General features: G+C 55.3%; 3 protein-coding genes across 3 annotated transcripts in view; 1 reads left to right on the forward strand and 2 right to left on the reverse strand.

The window, feature by feature from the left end:
• Nucleotides 1-3026, reverse strand: part of VOLCADRAFT_87992 (uncharacterized protein) — a gene marked incomplete at both ends in the record, with an annotated part of 18634 nt that extends 15608 nt beyond the window's left edge. The window contains 4 exons of the mRNA XM_002947726.1: nucleotides 201-384; nucleotides 670-802; nucleotides 1188-1252; nucleotides 3007-3026. Of these exons, the coding sequence (XP_002947772.1) occupies nucleotides 201-384; nucleotides 670-802; nucleotides 1188-1252; nucleotides 3007-3026 (402 nt within the window). The remainder of the gene's footprint in view (nucleotides 1-200; nucleotides 385-669; nucleotides 803-1187; nucleotides 1253-3006) is intronic.
• A 2239-nt stretch (nucleotides 3027-5265) lies between these two features.
• VOLCADRAFT_116527 (uncharacterized protein) lies at nucleotides 5266-8666 on the reverse strand (the record flags this gene model as incomplete). Its single annotated transcript, XM_002947727.1, has 6 exons — nucleotides 5266-5967; nucleotides 6232-6363; nucleotides 6617-6741; nucleotides 7412-7638; nucleotides 8345-8432; nucleotides 8549-8666. The coding sequence occupies 6 exons, from the start codon at nucleotides 8664-8666 to the stop codon at nucleotides 5266-5268; spliced, it is 1392 nt and encodes a 463-aa protein (XP_002947773.1).
• Nucleotides 8667-9673: 1007 nt separating this feature from the next.
• The window catches only part of VOLCADRAFT_87994 (uncharacterized protein), a gene marked incomplete at both ends in the record, with an annotated part of 19257 nt that continues 15430 nt past the window's right edge, over nucleotides 9674-13500 (forward strand). Inside the window, 3 exons of the mRNA XM_002947601.1 lie at nucleotides 9674-10142; nucleotides 11993-12270; nucleotides 13064-13111. Of these exons, the coding sequence (XP_002947647.1) occupies nucleotides 9674-10142; nucleotides 11993-12270; nucleotides 13064-13111 (795 nt within the window). The remainder of the gene's footprint in view (nucleotides 10143-11992; nucleotides 12271-13063; nucleotides 13112-13500) is intronic.

The following is a 13500-nucleotide window of genomic DNA, read 5'->3' on the forward strand; positions in this document are numbered from 1 at the left end:
GTACGACACCGACACCGATAAGGCCAGCCCTGAGGATCCTTGTCGTCTGGCCGAGGAGCAACCTTAACGGGAGGATCCTTGGGGCTGGCCTTATCGGTGTCGTACACGGGGAACCGAAGCTTGGCGCTGTACAGCATTGGGAAAGCGGAGGAGGGGTCCATGGAAATCCGCGTTGCTGAGCCGACTTTGAATTGCCCCACCGTCACCCCAGCGAACCGACAAGTGATGAAATGTGGCAGCGAAGCTGGATCCACGTTCTCAAACGTGACACGGTGGCCGAATGCGTGGCTGGTCTCCAAGCTGCCGAGGATAAGCTCGTCGATCTGCACTATGACTATTCCCTGGCCGGCTGTGTTGATGCCCGCGACGAAACTGCCATAGCGGCTGGGCGCGCCGGCAAAGAGCCGGTCCTCATTGGTTGCCACGGGGCCGGCCGTAAACGTCAGATGACAGGTGACGCTCCTTGTTGAATCCCTACGTTTTGCAAATGCGTCAGTTGGGGTGCGTTATAAGGTGTTTAAGGTAGACGCGAGCGGTGATTCACATGGGGGAAGACATGTGTGCTTAAGCGGCTAAATATGCGTGTCGGAGTCTACAGATGTGTCTATTTCGCACGGTCGGAGGTGGAGGCACTAAGTCAGGCGCGTAAGTTCGGTAAGACCTGCTTACATGGCGTCAGCGCGCTGTTTACACGCAGCAGCCTGCTTATGTGGTGACGACAGGATGGCCGACCGTCGACGTGCTGCTTTGTGATGCAGCCACATCCAGCCTCTGACGCTTGGCGTCCGGCGGGTCCATACTACTGCAGAAGTTGGTGGAAGGTGCAGAAAGTAATGAGATGGGATGGGATAAGTATCGCATAACACGCAGAACACGGGATGCAACAACATAGAACGCGGAACAACGTAACACAACGCGAGAACGCGAAAAGGCATAGGAGCAACGTATGCATGCGTTATATTAACGCAAACCGACCTGGTGGTCAGCAGGGTGCGACCTCACAAGTTGTAAGACTTGGAAGGTTCCAGCCGTTGCCGCTTGGTGTCCGGTGAATCCATCTGTCTGCGAGCAACAGATAATCGGGTGAAAGCAGTGCAGACACTTAGCAAAGTGCAGCACGGCTATATCAACGACCAAGGTTGTGCAGCACAAAAACGCGGAGCTGCGCAGCTTTAACACGGACCGACCTCGTAACGTGCAGGAGGTCCTGAGGCAAATAGGTAGGAGTAGATAGGCTTGCAAAGACATGCATCTGAAGACAGCAGGATAAGTAGGGAGGAATCGGCATGCTAACAATTATACAAACCGGGGCGGTGTGTCGTATAGATGACAGAAGTCCGAGGATCGGCAGATGCGGACATTGGACGTGCACGTGCGGCGGCTGAGAGGCTGGTCCAGCTGCCAATTCGTGTGATTGCGGTGGCCTTTAATGAGTTCGAAGCAGAAGTAAATTTATATAGCAAAGAGAGACGCGGTTAAGTGATGATGCGGATTGGTGCCAATTCGTGTGATTGCGGCCGCGTTTAGTCAGACCGAAGCAGAAGTAAATGCAGGTGAAGACGCGGATAGCTGAAATTTCGCGTTAACGAAATGTTGTACACGCACAAGGTCGCCGCAGCGGATTTGTCACGGGTGCAGTGCAGTGCGGTGCGGTGCGGTGCGGTGCAGTGCGGTGCGGTGCGGTGCGGTGCGGTGTGGTGCGGTGTGGTGCGGTGCGGTATGGTGCGGTGCGGTGCAGTGCGGTGCGGTGCGGTGCGGTGCAGTGTGGTGCGGTGCGGTGCGGTGCGGTGCAGTGCGGTGCGGTGCGGTGCGGTGCGGTGCGGTGCGGTGCGGTGCGGTGCGGTGTGGTGCGGTGCGGTGCGGTGCAGTGCGGTGCGGTGCGGTGCAGTGCGGTGCGGTGCAGTGCGGTGCGGTGCAGTGCGGTGCGGTGCAGTGTGGTGCGGTGTGGTGCGGTGCGGTGCGGTGCGGTGCGGTGCAGTGTGGTGCGGTGCGGTGCGGTGCAGTGCGGTGCAGTGCGGTGCAGTGCAGTGCGGTGCGGTACGGTGCAGTGCGGTGCGGTGCGGTGCGGTGCGGTGCGGTGCGGTGCGGTGCGGTGCGGTGCGGTGCGGTGCGGTGCGGTGCGGTGCGCGGTCCTGAACAAAAACAGAAAAATGAGTGGGCACCAGGATCGAACCTGTGACCGCGGCTCCCAGTCAGCGTTGGAGCTAGCGCACACCACAAGCGGTGCACGCCGATGCTCAGGCACATTACGCTGCCTCAGGTGTGGTTCGGTGCGCTGCAGTGCAGTGCGGTGCGGCGCGCATGACAAAGTGGTGCGCCCCGATGCTCCGGGGTGCATTGCGCAGGCCCAGGTGTGGTGCGGTGCAGTCCGAGATGATGCGGTGCGGTGCGTGGTCCAGAACGAAAAGAAAAAAAAATGATGATGACGGGAAGCGAACCGGCAAGCTGGACTCCCACGTGGTGACGAAGCTAGTGCTCCCTAACGAAAAAAAGAAAAAGATGCGCTGGCGCCGGGATCAAGCTGGCGACCGCGGCACCCACTCGGTGTCGGAGCTAGCGTGCACGATGAAGTGGTGCACACCGATGCTCGGTGGCGCATTGCGCGGCCTCAGGTATGGTGCGGTGCGGTGCAATCCGGTGCGATGCGGTGCGCGATGATGATAGGAAACGAACCGGCGACCGCGGCTCCCACGCGACGATGGGGCTAGACGACGGGGCTAGCGATAACGACGCAGCTCCGAAACCGCTATATATACATGTACATATATATGTATATGTATATATATACATGTATATATATGCATATATAGATAGATATATATACATGTATATATATATATGTATATATGTATACATGTATATATATATACATATGCGCATATATGCATATGTATGTATATATTTCAAATACTTTAATATCCTCTATATTATAATATAGGGCGGTTATCGCCTAAGCACCCACCCGCTCACCCACCCCGGTAACCCTCCCTTCCACAAACCACTCACCCTCCCTTCAACCGTTCCATGATGTATGAACACTTTCCTGTGCGTCGTACACGTGCTGTTGCAACACAAACCACGTGTGCATTCACATGGTTAGTTCAACTGCCATCAAGCAACTGCTCTAAACTGCTAACAACTACTGCTAACTGCCACTAACTAGCGCCGGACTACGTATCATACCTAACCCGTCACACCCTGACGGTTGGTGTAATGAATCTGCACAGCAGCAAACACATGCACACATGCGTTTGCGTGTGATGTGTGTATGTGTGCGGTAAGGGGGGCCGTACATATGTGTGTGTGTGTGTCCGGTAGGGGGTTAGGGGGAAGCCGATCAAGGACCAAGATTTGGGTTGATTGATGCACGACAGTGGCAGCAGTAGCAGATTTGAACCTGACATCGTGTTGTGTGTGCGTATATGTATGTGTATGTGGTGGGGGGCCGTAACACGGAGGCTAGATGAAAGAGCCTCAAGGCTCTCACTCATCACTCGTCAGGTTGTGGGGTTGAAAGCTAGCTTCCGGAAAAGAGGCGAGTGGTGCTCACTCAGGGACGTGCGGGAGAAGTGGGAGAGCAGCTCATGGAGGCTCGTGGACAGCGACATGATCAGCTTCGGGATGGGCCCCAGGGAGATGGGGGAAGGAACGGACAAGTTGGGTGTCGGCTTCAAGGAAGCCGGAAAAAGGGCGGGGCCCCTCTGCATTCGTACAGGCCGGTAGCAAGGGTGGCAAGTGTGACAATTGATGGGTAGTGTCAACGCGGTGGGAGATGTGCTTTGTTGCAGCAGTGCTGATGGTGTGAGAGCTAAGCTTGCACCGGCGGAATCGTCAGCACCGCCTGCGGGCTCCACGCGAATCGCATCCATTCCGGGTGCATGCCGCATGGACAGTGCGGCAGACCGCAAGTCGGAATGCCCGTGCGGGTAAATGGTAACGAAAGCTGGGTGAATTTCGGTGCTGTCTGTGATGTTTATCCCAGCGGCCTCAGCAATCCGCCCCACAGCCGCGGGCTTGATCGGGGCACACCGCAAGTCTCAGGGGGCCCCGTGCATTGGCCAAAGTAAATGTACAAACAAGCAGCTTGTGTATTTCATAGAGAAATGAAAGCAAAGTATGTTGGCCTGCTGGTGGCAAGTCGGATTGCCCATGCCGGCAAATGGTAACATAAGCTGGGTGTTCAAGTTATCATACGCTGTCATCTCGGAAATCAATTATGAGATACACGGCACCTTTTGAGATGAAATTTAGCCCGAGAGGTGTTGATGTGACTTTTGAGGTCGGTGAATGGAGGCAGCTAAACTTGTTTGTGTTCATACGGTCTTTGTTAGCTACATGCGAGATACATTGCAATAGAGAATGCTGTATAGTACCTATAACGCGTTTCAGCCGGGCGAGATATTATGTTTGGTCCGTTGCAGACACACACACACACGGACATGGGCAATCCTACAGGTCGGGGCCCCCCTGGGCGCTTCGCGCTGGGGCCCCGCCCAAAAAACAAAACGTGCTGCTACTTGGATCTGAAACCGTACAGGCGTCATTCCATTTGCATGCAGCAGGATTGTTATATATACATATGGGTACTCGCATTGTCAAATTGTCGTATACATATACGTATTTTAAACATATTAAGCTTCATCATTCTTAGGGTTTTAAATCCAAAGTTCAGTCCCCGAAGGTTTGGCGGCACAGGTGAAACCAACCGTCCGCTAACCACCTGCTAACCCCCATCCGGCAGCATACCACGCACAATCCTAGCTGATGATGTCCCTTTCCGCCCGCATATTTTATCCCTCCTGCCGTCTACCTGCCTGACCTACTTGCCTGCCGTACAACCTTCCTGCCTATGCACCCCCGGGCCCCCGAGCCCGCCTGGGCAAGACACTCACTCCCCCAGTCACACATACACACACACACACAACTTCAAGTAGTGTGAAGTACACACTATTTCATCATAGCGCAACATAGCCCTGCATAGCGCTAAACAAACTACCGGAAGGCCACTGCACTGGCCATGCAGCTCTTCAAACATATCCTTCCTTCATGGGCATGTAGAGGTCGCCGCCAGCGACTTACACACATAATTTTCTCCGCGTGTCGTTGCTAACGACGTTTTCCCTTCATAATGACTGCGGTGCAGAACACCGTACGCAGTGTGGTAGTGTGTTTTCGAGCAGTTCCTGATAGTCCGGGGGAGGCACCTGCAGCGCCATTATCAGCGCCATCCGGCTCCTCAGCACACACCACCCAAGTACGATGTAGCTATGGAGCACCCAGCAACAGCGGCGGCCGCCCAGCCGCCGGGTCACCGCTACCTGCAGTACTCCCCTCGGCGCCACCCCGCCCTGCGACCGTCATCGTCATCGTCGCCGTCCCCCCCCCCTGGTCCTCATGCCCCGCTCCAGCATCCCTAACCGCTACCGTTACCGCTACCGGCTGCGGCTCATTCACGGCAAATGTCGTTCCCCGCCCCGCCTCTTCAAATGCTTCGACAGATACATGATCAAGCTCGTCCGGCCGCCCCGCTGGTGGCGCCGCCGCCGCAAGCAGGGCCGTCAGCTGCTGGACAAGCAACCCCTCCTCAGCCTGCGCCTCCGCCACGTCCGCCGGCAACGCCGCGTGCGCCGCCGCCAGCACTGCCAGGCGCGCCTGTAGTCCTGGCGCGTCACGCACCGCCGCCCACGTGGACGGGTACGACGCCAGCTGTATGAGCGCGCTCAACGCCGCTTGCCGCATATCACTTGCTTCCGCGGCGCTGCCGTCGTTGTCGCCGTCTGGCGCGGCGTGCAGCTCAAGTTCGGCGACGAGCGGCGGCAGGGCGCCGCCGGCAACGGCTGCGGCGCAGTCTGCACGCCGCTGCGTGAGCATGTAGGTTAGCAGCGTCATGGCCTTGCGGGCTATCCGCCGGTCAGCGGCACCCAGACTGCCCACCAGCAGTACCAGGCCGCCAGCCTCGCGAAGCGCCTGGACCAGGGGAGATAGAGATCAAGAGATAAAGTGTTGGGTTTTTAAGGGCCAACATTACGATGGAAATTACACGCGTGCATGCGTGTGTGTGTATGTGAACTAACACGTTGCAACTACTAACCGCTTGATAACCCTGCCCTTTATAACCCCTGCATCCTCTTTCCCTTCCCCCCAAAGCATCACATCTCTCCCACGTCTGCATCCTCCTCCCCTCAACCCCCCTTTCATCTCCCTCCCCCCTCCCCTCCCCCCTTATCTCACCTCCAAGCCGGGTCCGAAGTGTCGTACCAATCCCGACAGTGCCAGCAGCGCCTTGGTCCGTACCGTGCCATGGGGCTGGGAGGGAGCGGCGAGGTCAAGCAGACGCGGCAGCACACCTCCGTCCAGGAACCACTGCGACACAACAGACGGCATACATAGACGGCACGAGGGGTGTGTGAGAAAGGAGGGGCATGAGAGAGGCAGACAGCGACAGTACGGCACCATGTGCTGCCTCCGCGGGTCGCCCGGACACAGCCAAGCTTAGCTACCATTAGTACGGCAGCTGTAGCAGCAGCAGCTGTCGCTGGGAAGGAAAATACCCCAAATACTTGCAACTGCATGTACTTTCATTACAGCGGTGAACCACAACAACAGCAGCCCCTACCTGCTGTACGGGCGGGTTGTTGGCCACACACGTGGCGACCACCTCGGCTGCCCTCCACTGCAGGGAGGGCTGGGGACTGGCCAGCAGCTCAAGGAGCACCGGCAGCCCGCCGATCTTGTGCAGGTCTGCAGGGGGGACATTTGCAGGGGGGGGCGTCTTTGATGACGCAAAGATTAAAACAAACATGAAAATCTTAACGCTAGCCCGATGCCCCGGACAGTATACGAACTGGTTAAGCGGTGGCAAGGTAATAGGGGTGTACGAATGCGTGTACGAATGCATAAATGGATATATGCGCGTCAGGAGAAGTGTAGGAACCAAGGAACCCTATGAACGGCTGGACTTGGGAGAAACTTTTAGGGGCGTGAAGGAAGAACGAGGGGGAGGAAGGGGGGCAGAAAAGCTCGTACGGTCCCTTTCCTCTCCCCAACCCAACCCCCGTACGCCCGAGCTTTCTCCTTGTTTCTCACAACCTTGGCCGTCTAGCCGGGTGGGTTGTGTGGGTCGGTCTGGTCAGGGGCGTGTTAGATGGGGAGCTTGGAGGTGCACTTGCATGTCAGCTAACAGCATGTCACCAAACAAACCCGCAAAAATTAGTTGTCCATCACTTTCGTCGACAGGTCGGCACACAACATCCTCCCTAACCCCCCTACCACCCTACCTCCCTTACCTCCTACTCCCCTACCTCCCTATCCCCCCTACCTCCCTACCCCCCCTACCTCCCTACCTAGCATCCTCCAATAGAAAAATACAAAATGTATCTCAAAAACGTTGTCATAACCCGCCGCCGCTCACCTCGCGCGTAGTCAATGGATGACACGATATCCATCAGCTCCTCCAGAAGCGCCTCCCGCTCCTCCAAACCGGCACCACCACTGTCCCCAACATCACCGCCCGCGGCAGGACCCTGGTCAGACTCCACTCCGGCTCCGCTCGCGGAGGTGTCCTTCTCTAGCGCTGTCTTAATCTCCTTCATCCGTGCCGAGAAGTCCACCATGTAGTGTTTGAGGACGTCGTCCAGCCTGGAGCGAGAGAGGGATGGGGGGATGGATGGAGGGACGGAGGGAGGGGTGGAGGGAGGGACGGAGGGATGGAGGGAGGGAGGGAGGGGAATCACACTGTCCGTGTCCAAGAGGTCCGAAACTGCCTAGCGAGTGGCGATGAAGCCACATCGAGCCGTGGTTTCGGAGGACCAGGAGGGAGGGGGGAGTGCAGAATGGGAGGAGGAAGGGGTCGGGGCCGATACAGGGGTCTTTGAAAGGGGGGGGAAAGGAAGGAAGAGGGCAGGACGAGCAAATAACCCAGATGTCGTGCCACAGAAACGTGGCCGTAAATCGAAGGGGTTGTGTTAACTGTACGAGAAACGGATGGGCAAGTTGGAGGAACACACAGCTTGGGGAGTCTTCTTCCGCCGCAGGTGAAGAGAGCGGGTGGGGGAGTCAAGATAGTAAAGACATCACTGCCAAGTGACGACCTGGTGAAGACCGAATGAACCGTGAAGTGTCCGCACTACACGCAATGGGAGAAACGTGTGGATAGCAACATTGCACAGTTGGGTGGGCGGGGTTTGGATGGTCAGCCAGAAGGGTGGGGTGCATGGGGATGAGGGGGGCTCACAGTACGGCGGCGGGGTCCTCTGGACTGAGGTACTGGGAGGGGGCCCTGTGGTGTATGGTTCTAGCGTGAAGGGGCAATGGGCAATGGGAAGGGTGGGATGGGGCGACGCACCATTTCATTTTCTCAGGGTCGACGTCCTCCGGTCGAAACCCGCTGGGGCTGGTGCCGTCCGCGTACTTGAGGCTCCAGTCCCAGAGGCCTGCATACGCAACCAGCGCGCACAGATAAGACTAGTCCTTGAGCCCCGGGTAAGGAGTATCTATGATCATTTTGAGGCTGTTGTCGCATAGTATTTTATAAGACTTCCTGCCTCACGTTGGCGGCATGGACAAATGGTAGCGGCGTCCAATCTCCGGCTTTCGTAGAAGATCAAACGAATATGGCTGCCGAGCCAAAACTGATCCTTGGAGGATGTCGGAACGTACCTTTCCATTGTGGAAAACTCATCTCGCCTCAGCAGACCTTTAAATGCGATGGAAGCGATGCGTTGCGAAACGACGTCGACTTGCAGCGCTAGATTAGCCTTGACTATGCAATTATGTAAAAATTATGTTCCATACATATGACGCCTTAGTGTTGTTCTCGCTCCTGATAAGTAGTAAAACAATTTTTTGGCACGCTAACCAGTGGACCATCCAATTACCTTTACCACGGGCATGGATATCAATCCTATATCTGTTGTAACATGAAAGTAAGGACAACTTGACGCACGGAAAATAGATGCTTCCAGAATACACGTGATAGATCGAATTTCTAAAGCCAAACGTTTGTCAGCATGAGTTTACAGACAAATCACAACGAGACCTACGGGAACTCATCACGGTAGATGAAACCACGAAACACCTGCCGCAAGCTGCCGCTGCAGTCGGCATGTCGTTAACAGTTAATCCAACCGCTAAGTATCTAACATTCCACAGCAGCTGTGTCACAGCTGTAAGCATATTATGCTTTATAATGGTCTTTGAAAAACGTTGGCATGCCTGGGTGGAATCCACTTGTAACGCTTAGGTTTTAGCAGCCCAGCCCGCACCTGAACAACAATTTAAGAGCATGCACAGAGCTTGGATAGGCCAAACATCAACGAAAGTCTGAGCCCTATTACCAAAAATTCGCCTGGATCTTTAAATGATGATGCTTCAATAGTGCCCTTAACTGCAGGACTGCATGCCGTAGGAGACAGTTGGCGCGATTCCAGGTTCCAAACATTCGCAGCGATGCTTGCAGAAGTTATGCCAATCCTAATTGATATGCATAATAAGATTGATGCTCAAGCGCAACAGCTGCAAGGTTGCAGCTACCGTGATGTTGCTGTTTGTCAGCAGGTGGTCATGTAATCAAGCACTCCAGCAATTACTATAATCACTTCGGCCCCGCGGTTTCCTTTCCTGAACAACAACAAACCTGCTGTTTCTGTCGATATCTAATCCTACTAAGACAAAAATGCTGGCTTGGCTTGGTGGATCGAAGCGCAGGAGGTGGCACTCCAACAAACCCAGGAAGAAAGTCGCCACGAACAACAGTAGCAACAAGAAAGGTAGCGGCGACAACAGCGTCAAGCACCCTGCTGCAGCCTGCGACAACGCGGGCAGCAGCCGAAGCGGAGCCCCGTCCTTCAACCTCATCAGAATGGAACTTGGGTCAAAACCAAACTCCTATAATCCGGATAATCAACGACAACTTTCCAACAACTTCACAACGAACCGGGCCCAGATCGCATCGCTGGACATGTTCGCGCTGGCCGCTCCGGGCGGCACTTCCGCGGCGAATTCAGTTTGCAATCCTCACATCCAGTCGCACATGACCCTGTTACTAGACTACCATCATCAGCAGCAGCGGAAGCAGCATTCTTTGAAACAGCAAAGCAACGACAGGCTAGAACGCGAGGAGCAGCTGCTGGGTCCAGCCTCAAGTAAGAACCTACCTCATGCGGCAGCGCCGGAGGAAGAGGAGAACGAAGAGGAGGACGAGGAGGAAGAGAACGAGGAGCACGAGGAAAAAATTGTGCGTAGTGTAAGCACGTCCGAGATCCAGAAACCCAGATCGACCCAGATCAGAGAATTACTGATGGAGCAGGATCTGCTCTTGGGAGGATCCATTGGGTCAGCTGGGGCCCGCCACGCGACCAGACGGAGATTGGAACGTCCCTTGTATAACCCACCGTTGAGTTTGGATCTTCTGTGGCTTAGCTAAGGACAACTTCCAAGGTGGAAGTCTACCTGTTGTTGAGTAGGCGTTACACGTCATAGAAAAATCGCGCTATTGAGCTGAGCTTTCTCCTAATGAGTAGGATTTCAAATATCGCATGTGGAAAGGGATCTGATTGGGGACGCACGGCGGTGTGTCCTGGGTCAGAAATCGGCATGTAGTTGAGGTTGGCGGAGGGCAAGGTCGGTGGTGTTTCGGAATTGATAGCAACATTGGCTGCCGGATCTGGTGAAATGATTTGGGCCGGGATGATGAGGTGGGTCTTGTGGTGACTAGAATGCGGCTTGCTCTGGAAAGCTTCGATAAGCGGTGTCGGTACCTGCTACCAAGACGCAACAGCTTTCGGCGGGGCCATGTCAACACGCCCTTGTAGACGCACAGATTTCGCTTTCTTGATAGAAGTTGGCCCGGCAGCCAAGAATAATTCCTGTACACTTCGCTAATGTAAAGTTTAAGTTCGCCAGGACAAATACTCGAGTTTAACTTGCACAAACACATTCATTCTCACAGGCTTTACGGGAAAGTTTTAAAAGTTAGTTATACAGGACCGTTAGTTAGGTTTCCTAGCTCACACTTCGCGATCAGCATCATCGAGTTAGAGTCATGAAAATAGTGGCGTGCCCATGACGGCTTTATATGGTAATTAACGATGACTTCTTGTTTCCTTTGGTGAATTGCGCAAAGTTCAAACGCCTATCGATACATGGACCAGGTTCGAGCAGCGCTTATAGAGCTCCGCAGCACTGCCTGTCAGCCAGATCCTGCAGTTTTCGACGAAGCATGGCTCTCTGCAAAGCAAACATTGGACGAGTTTTGCGCAAGTCCCGAAAACGGACCCCTGGTCCTGGAGCTGCTACTCGCCGAGAGCGACACATCCATAATAATTAGCTTGAAGGAAGCAAGGCGAAATCATGCAGCATCAGGGGCTGGTGAGGTCTTTACCTTTTCACCATGTTCTTTCTCCTTGTACACCGTACTGACAGGGTCCGCAAGCGGTCTCGCGTTTAAAGTACGTGATGTATAGAATTGACTTTCGTAATTACATATGAACATTGGAATTACAAGAGTTTGAAGACCGTGGTTACGTCTTATTTTTCCTAGCCTGCAACACAGTACGGGGAACTCCACCTGTGACATCTTTTCGGGCCGCACCGCGCGGAAGCACCATTCCCCGCAGGCAAACGCCCCTCATGGCGCCTACTCCTAGCAGCACGTGCAGCAGCACACTTGAGCAATGCGTGGAAACAAGCACAATACCCTACAACCCGCGCCCAACTCTATATCACCGTACCCATCTTTTTCCCCGCCCTCAATAAAAATCCACCTGCACATTTCACCATGATTCCCAACATGATCCCCCGCGCAGCTGCAGCTTGACCCAGGATAACCCCGCTTCCACCTGAACCAACGGGTTGCATACACACGCAGCCCTTAAACCCCACGATGCCCGACCTTTTCCCCTCGTTCCTTCCCCCCTTTCTTTGCCACCGAATACTCCACCCCTACCGCAACCGTCCTTCCACCATCTCACCACCACCTCACCATTCCCCCCAGGCGCCGCCACTACTGCCGGCGCCACTCGTGCCAGAGTGCTCCGGTATCTAGAGTCCGTGCTGTCGGAGGGGGAGGCATGGCGGGCGGCGCTGGGCCTTATGGATTTGCAGGTGGCGGCAGCTGCAGGTGCAGCTCCTGGGGCACGGCCCCCGAGTGCTCCAGGGGGGACGGGAGCGGGAGCGGGAGCGGGGGTTCCTGCTGGTGATGGTGGGCGCAAGCTGGCTCGCCTAGCCGTGGAGATTTTCGATTTGCAACGAGAGGAGGACAAGTACGCGCCGGTAAGTCATCTGGACTAGAACAACCTGGAGTGGGTTGCGGTCGTGCGGATGGGCCCTGAGCCGATCCAAGTCAATCAAGTCGAGGCGAGGCGAGCCAACGGAAGGGCTATAGAGGCGCGTAGGCGGACGGGCTAGGGGGCTTAGGCGGCTTCCCGGACTGAGCTGGTCATGAGCTATAAGGCTTCCCTACGAACCTCCCTCGCCTCCGGGCCGCGTGTCGAGGGGTTCTAGGAGCTAACCCCCGGTGCAGGCTCAGGCTCAGGCTCAGGCTCAGGCTCAGACTCAGGCTCAGGCTCAGGCTCAGGCTCAGGCTCAGGCTCAGGCTCATATTGCAGCAACAACCCTCCTCTCCTCCCCCCTCCCCTCCCCTCACCGCACCTACTCGCTAGTGACGATGCCAGCCGTCCATCTTACCTCGCCTTCGTAGCTCCTTTTTCCCCTCTTCTTTGCCGCCTTTAACACTTACCTTTATAGAATACTACGGGTGGTTTTTCCTGCTGTTATTTCTTTCCCCAATTTTATTTTAGTCTTGGCGGCTAGCTAGGTAGTTTTCCGCTACATCTTCGTGACTACTAACATCACCACGAGCACGGCTTTTCGTTCACGTGGTTCATCTTCCCCCCTTCCTGGGTTTCGGATCTACTACTTAGGGCTGGAAGGGCCGTACGGATACGGATACGGCATACGTCATAACTGACTTCCCTTTTTGCGCCCTTTCGGCCCCTTCCCCCCAACTTTTCAAATGCGCATACATGTATACATACTTACATACATACATGCACGCACTTCCCAGGCTCGGCAAGCAGCGCTGTCCATCCTCTCCACCCTGTTGGTGCTGGAGGTGAGCGGAGCAGAGAGGGGAGAGAGGGGAGAGAGGGGAAGCCGTCATCAACAATAAAAAGAGGGTCGAAATAACAACAGAGATAAGAACAGATCTGATTCCAATAGGGGTGCGTTACATGAGCGAATTTCCGAACAAGTAGCTCAAGGGGAAACAGGAGTGAGGCGGGGGAAGTTCGTCGGGTGGGGTGGGGGCTGTCGGTTGCACACACACGCACACGCGCACACACACATACATACATGGAGAGGGAGAGAGAGCGCTTGTCCAGCTCACCGACCCAAGTTCGTTGATTCAGTTGCCACCACCACCACCACCAACAAGAACAGCAAGAACCCCACCACCCGGTTGGGCGACTTGAGCGCTAATGGTACGGCTACTGCTGCTACTGC

Source organism: Volvox carteri, assembly GCF_000143455.1.
Source record: "Volvox carteri f. nagariensis unplaced genomic scaffold VOLCAscaffold_7, whole genome shotgun sequence".
Lineage (NCBI taxonomy): Eukaryota > Viridiplantae > Chlorophyta > Chlorophyceae > Chlamydomonadales > Volvocaceae > Volvox > Volvox carteri.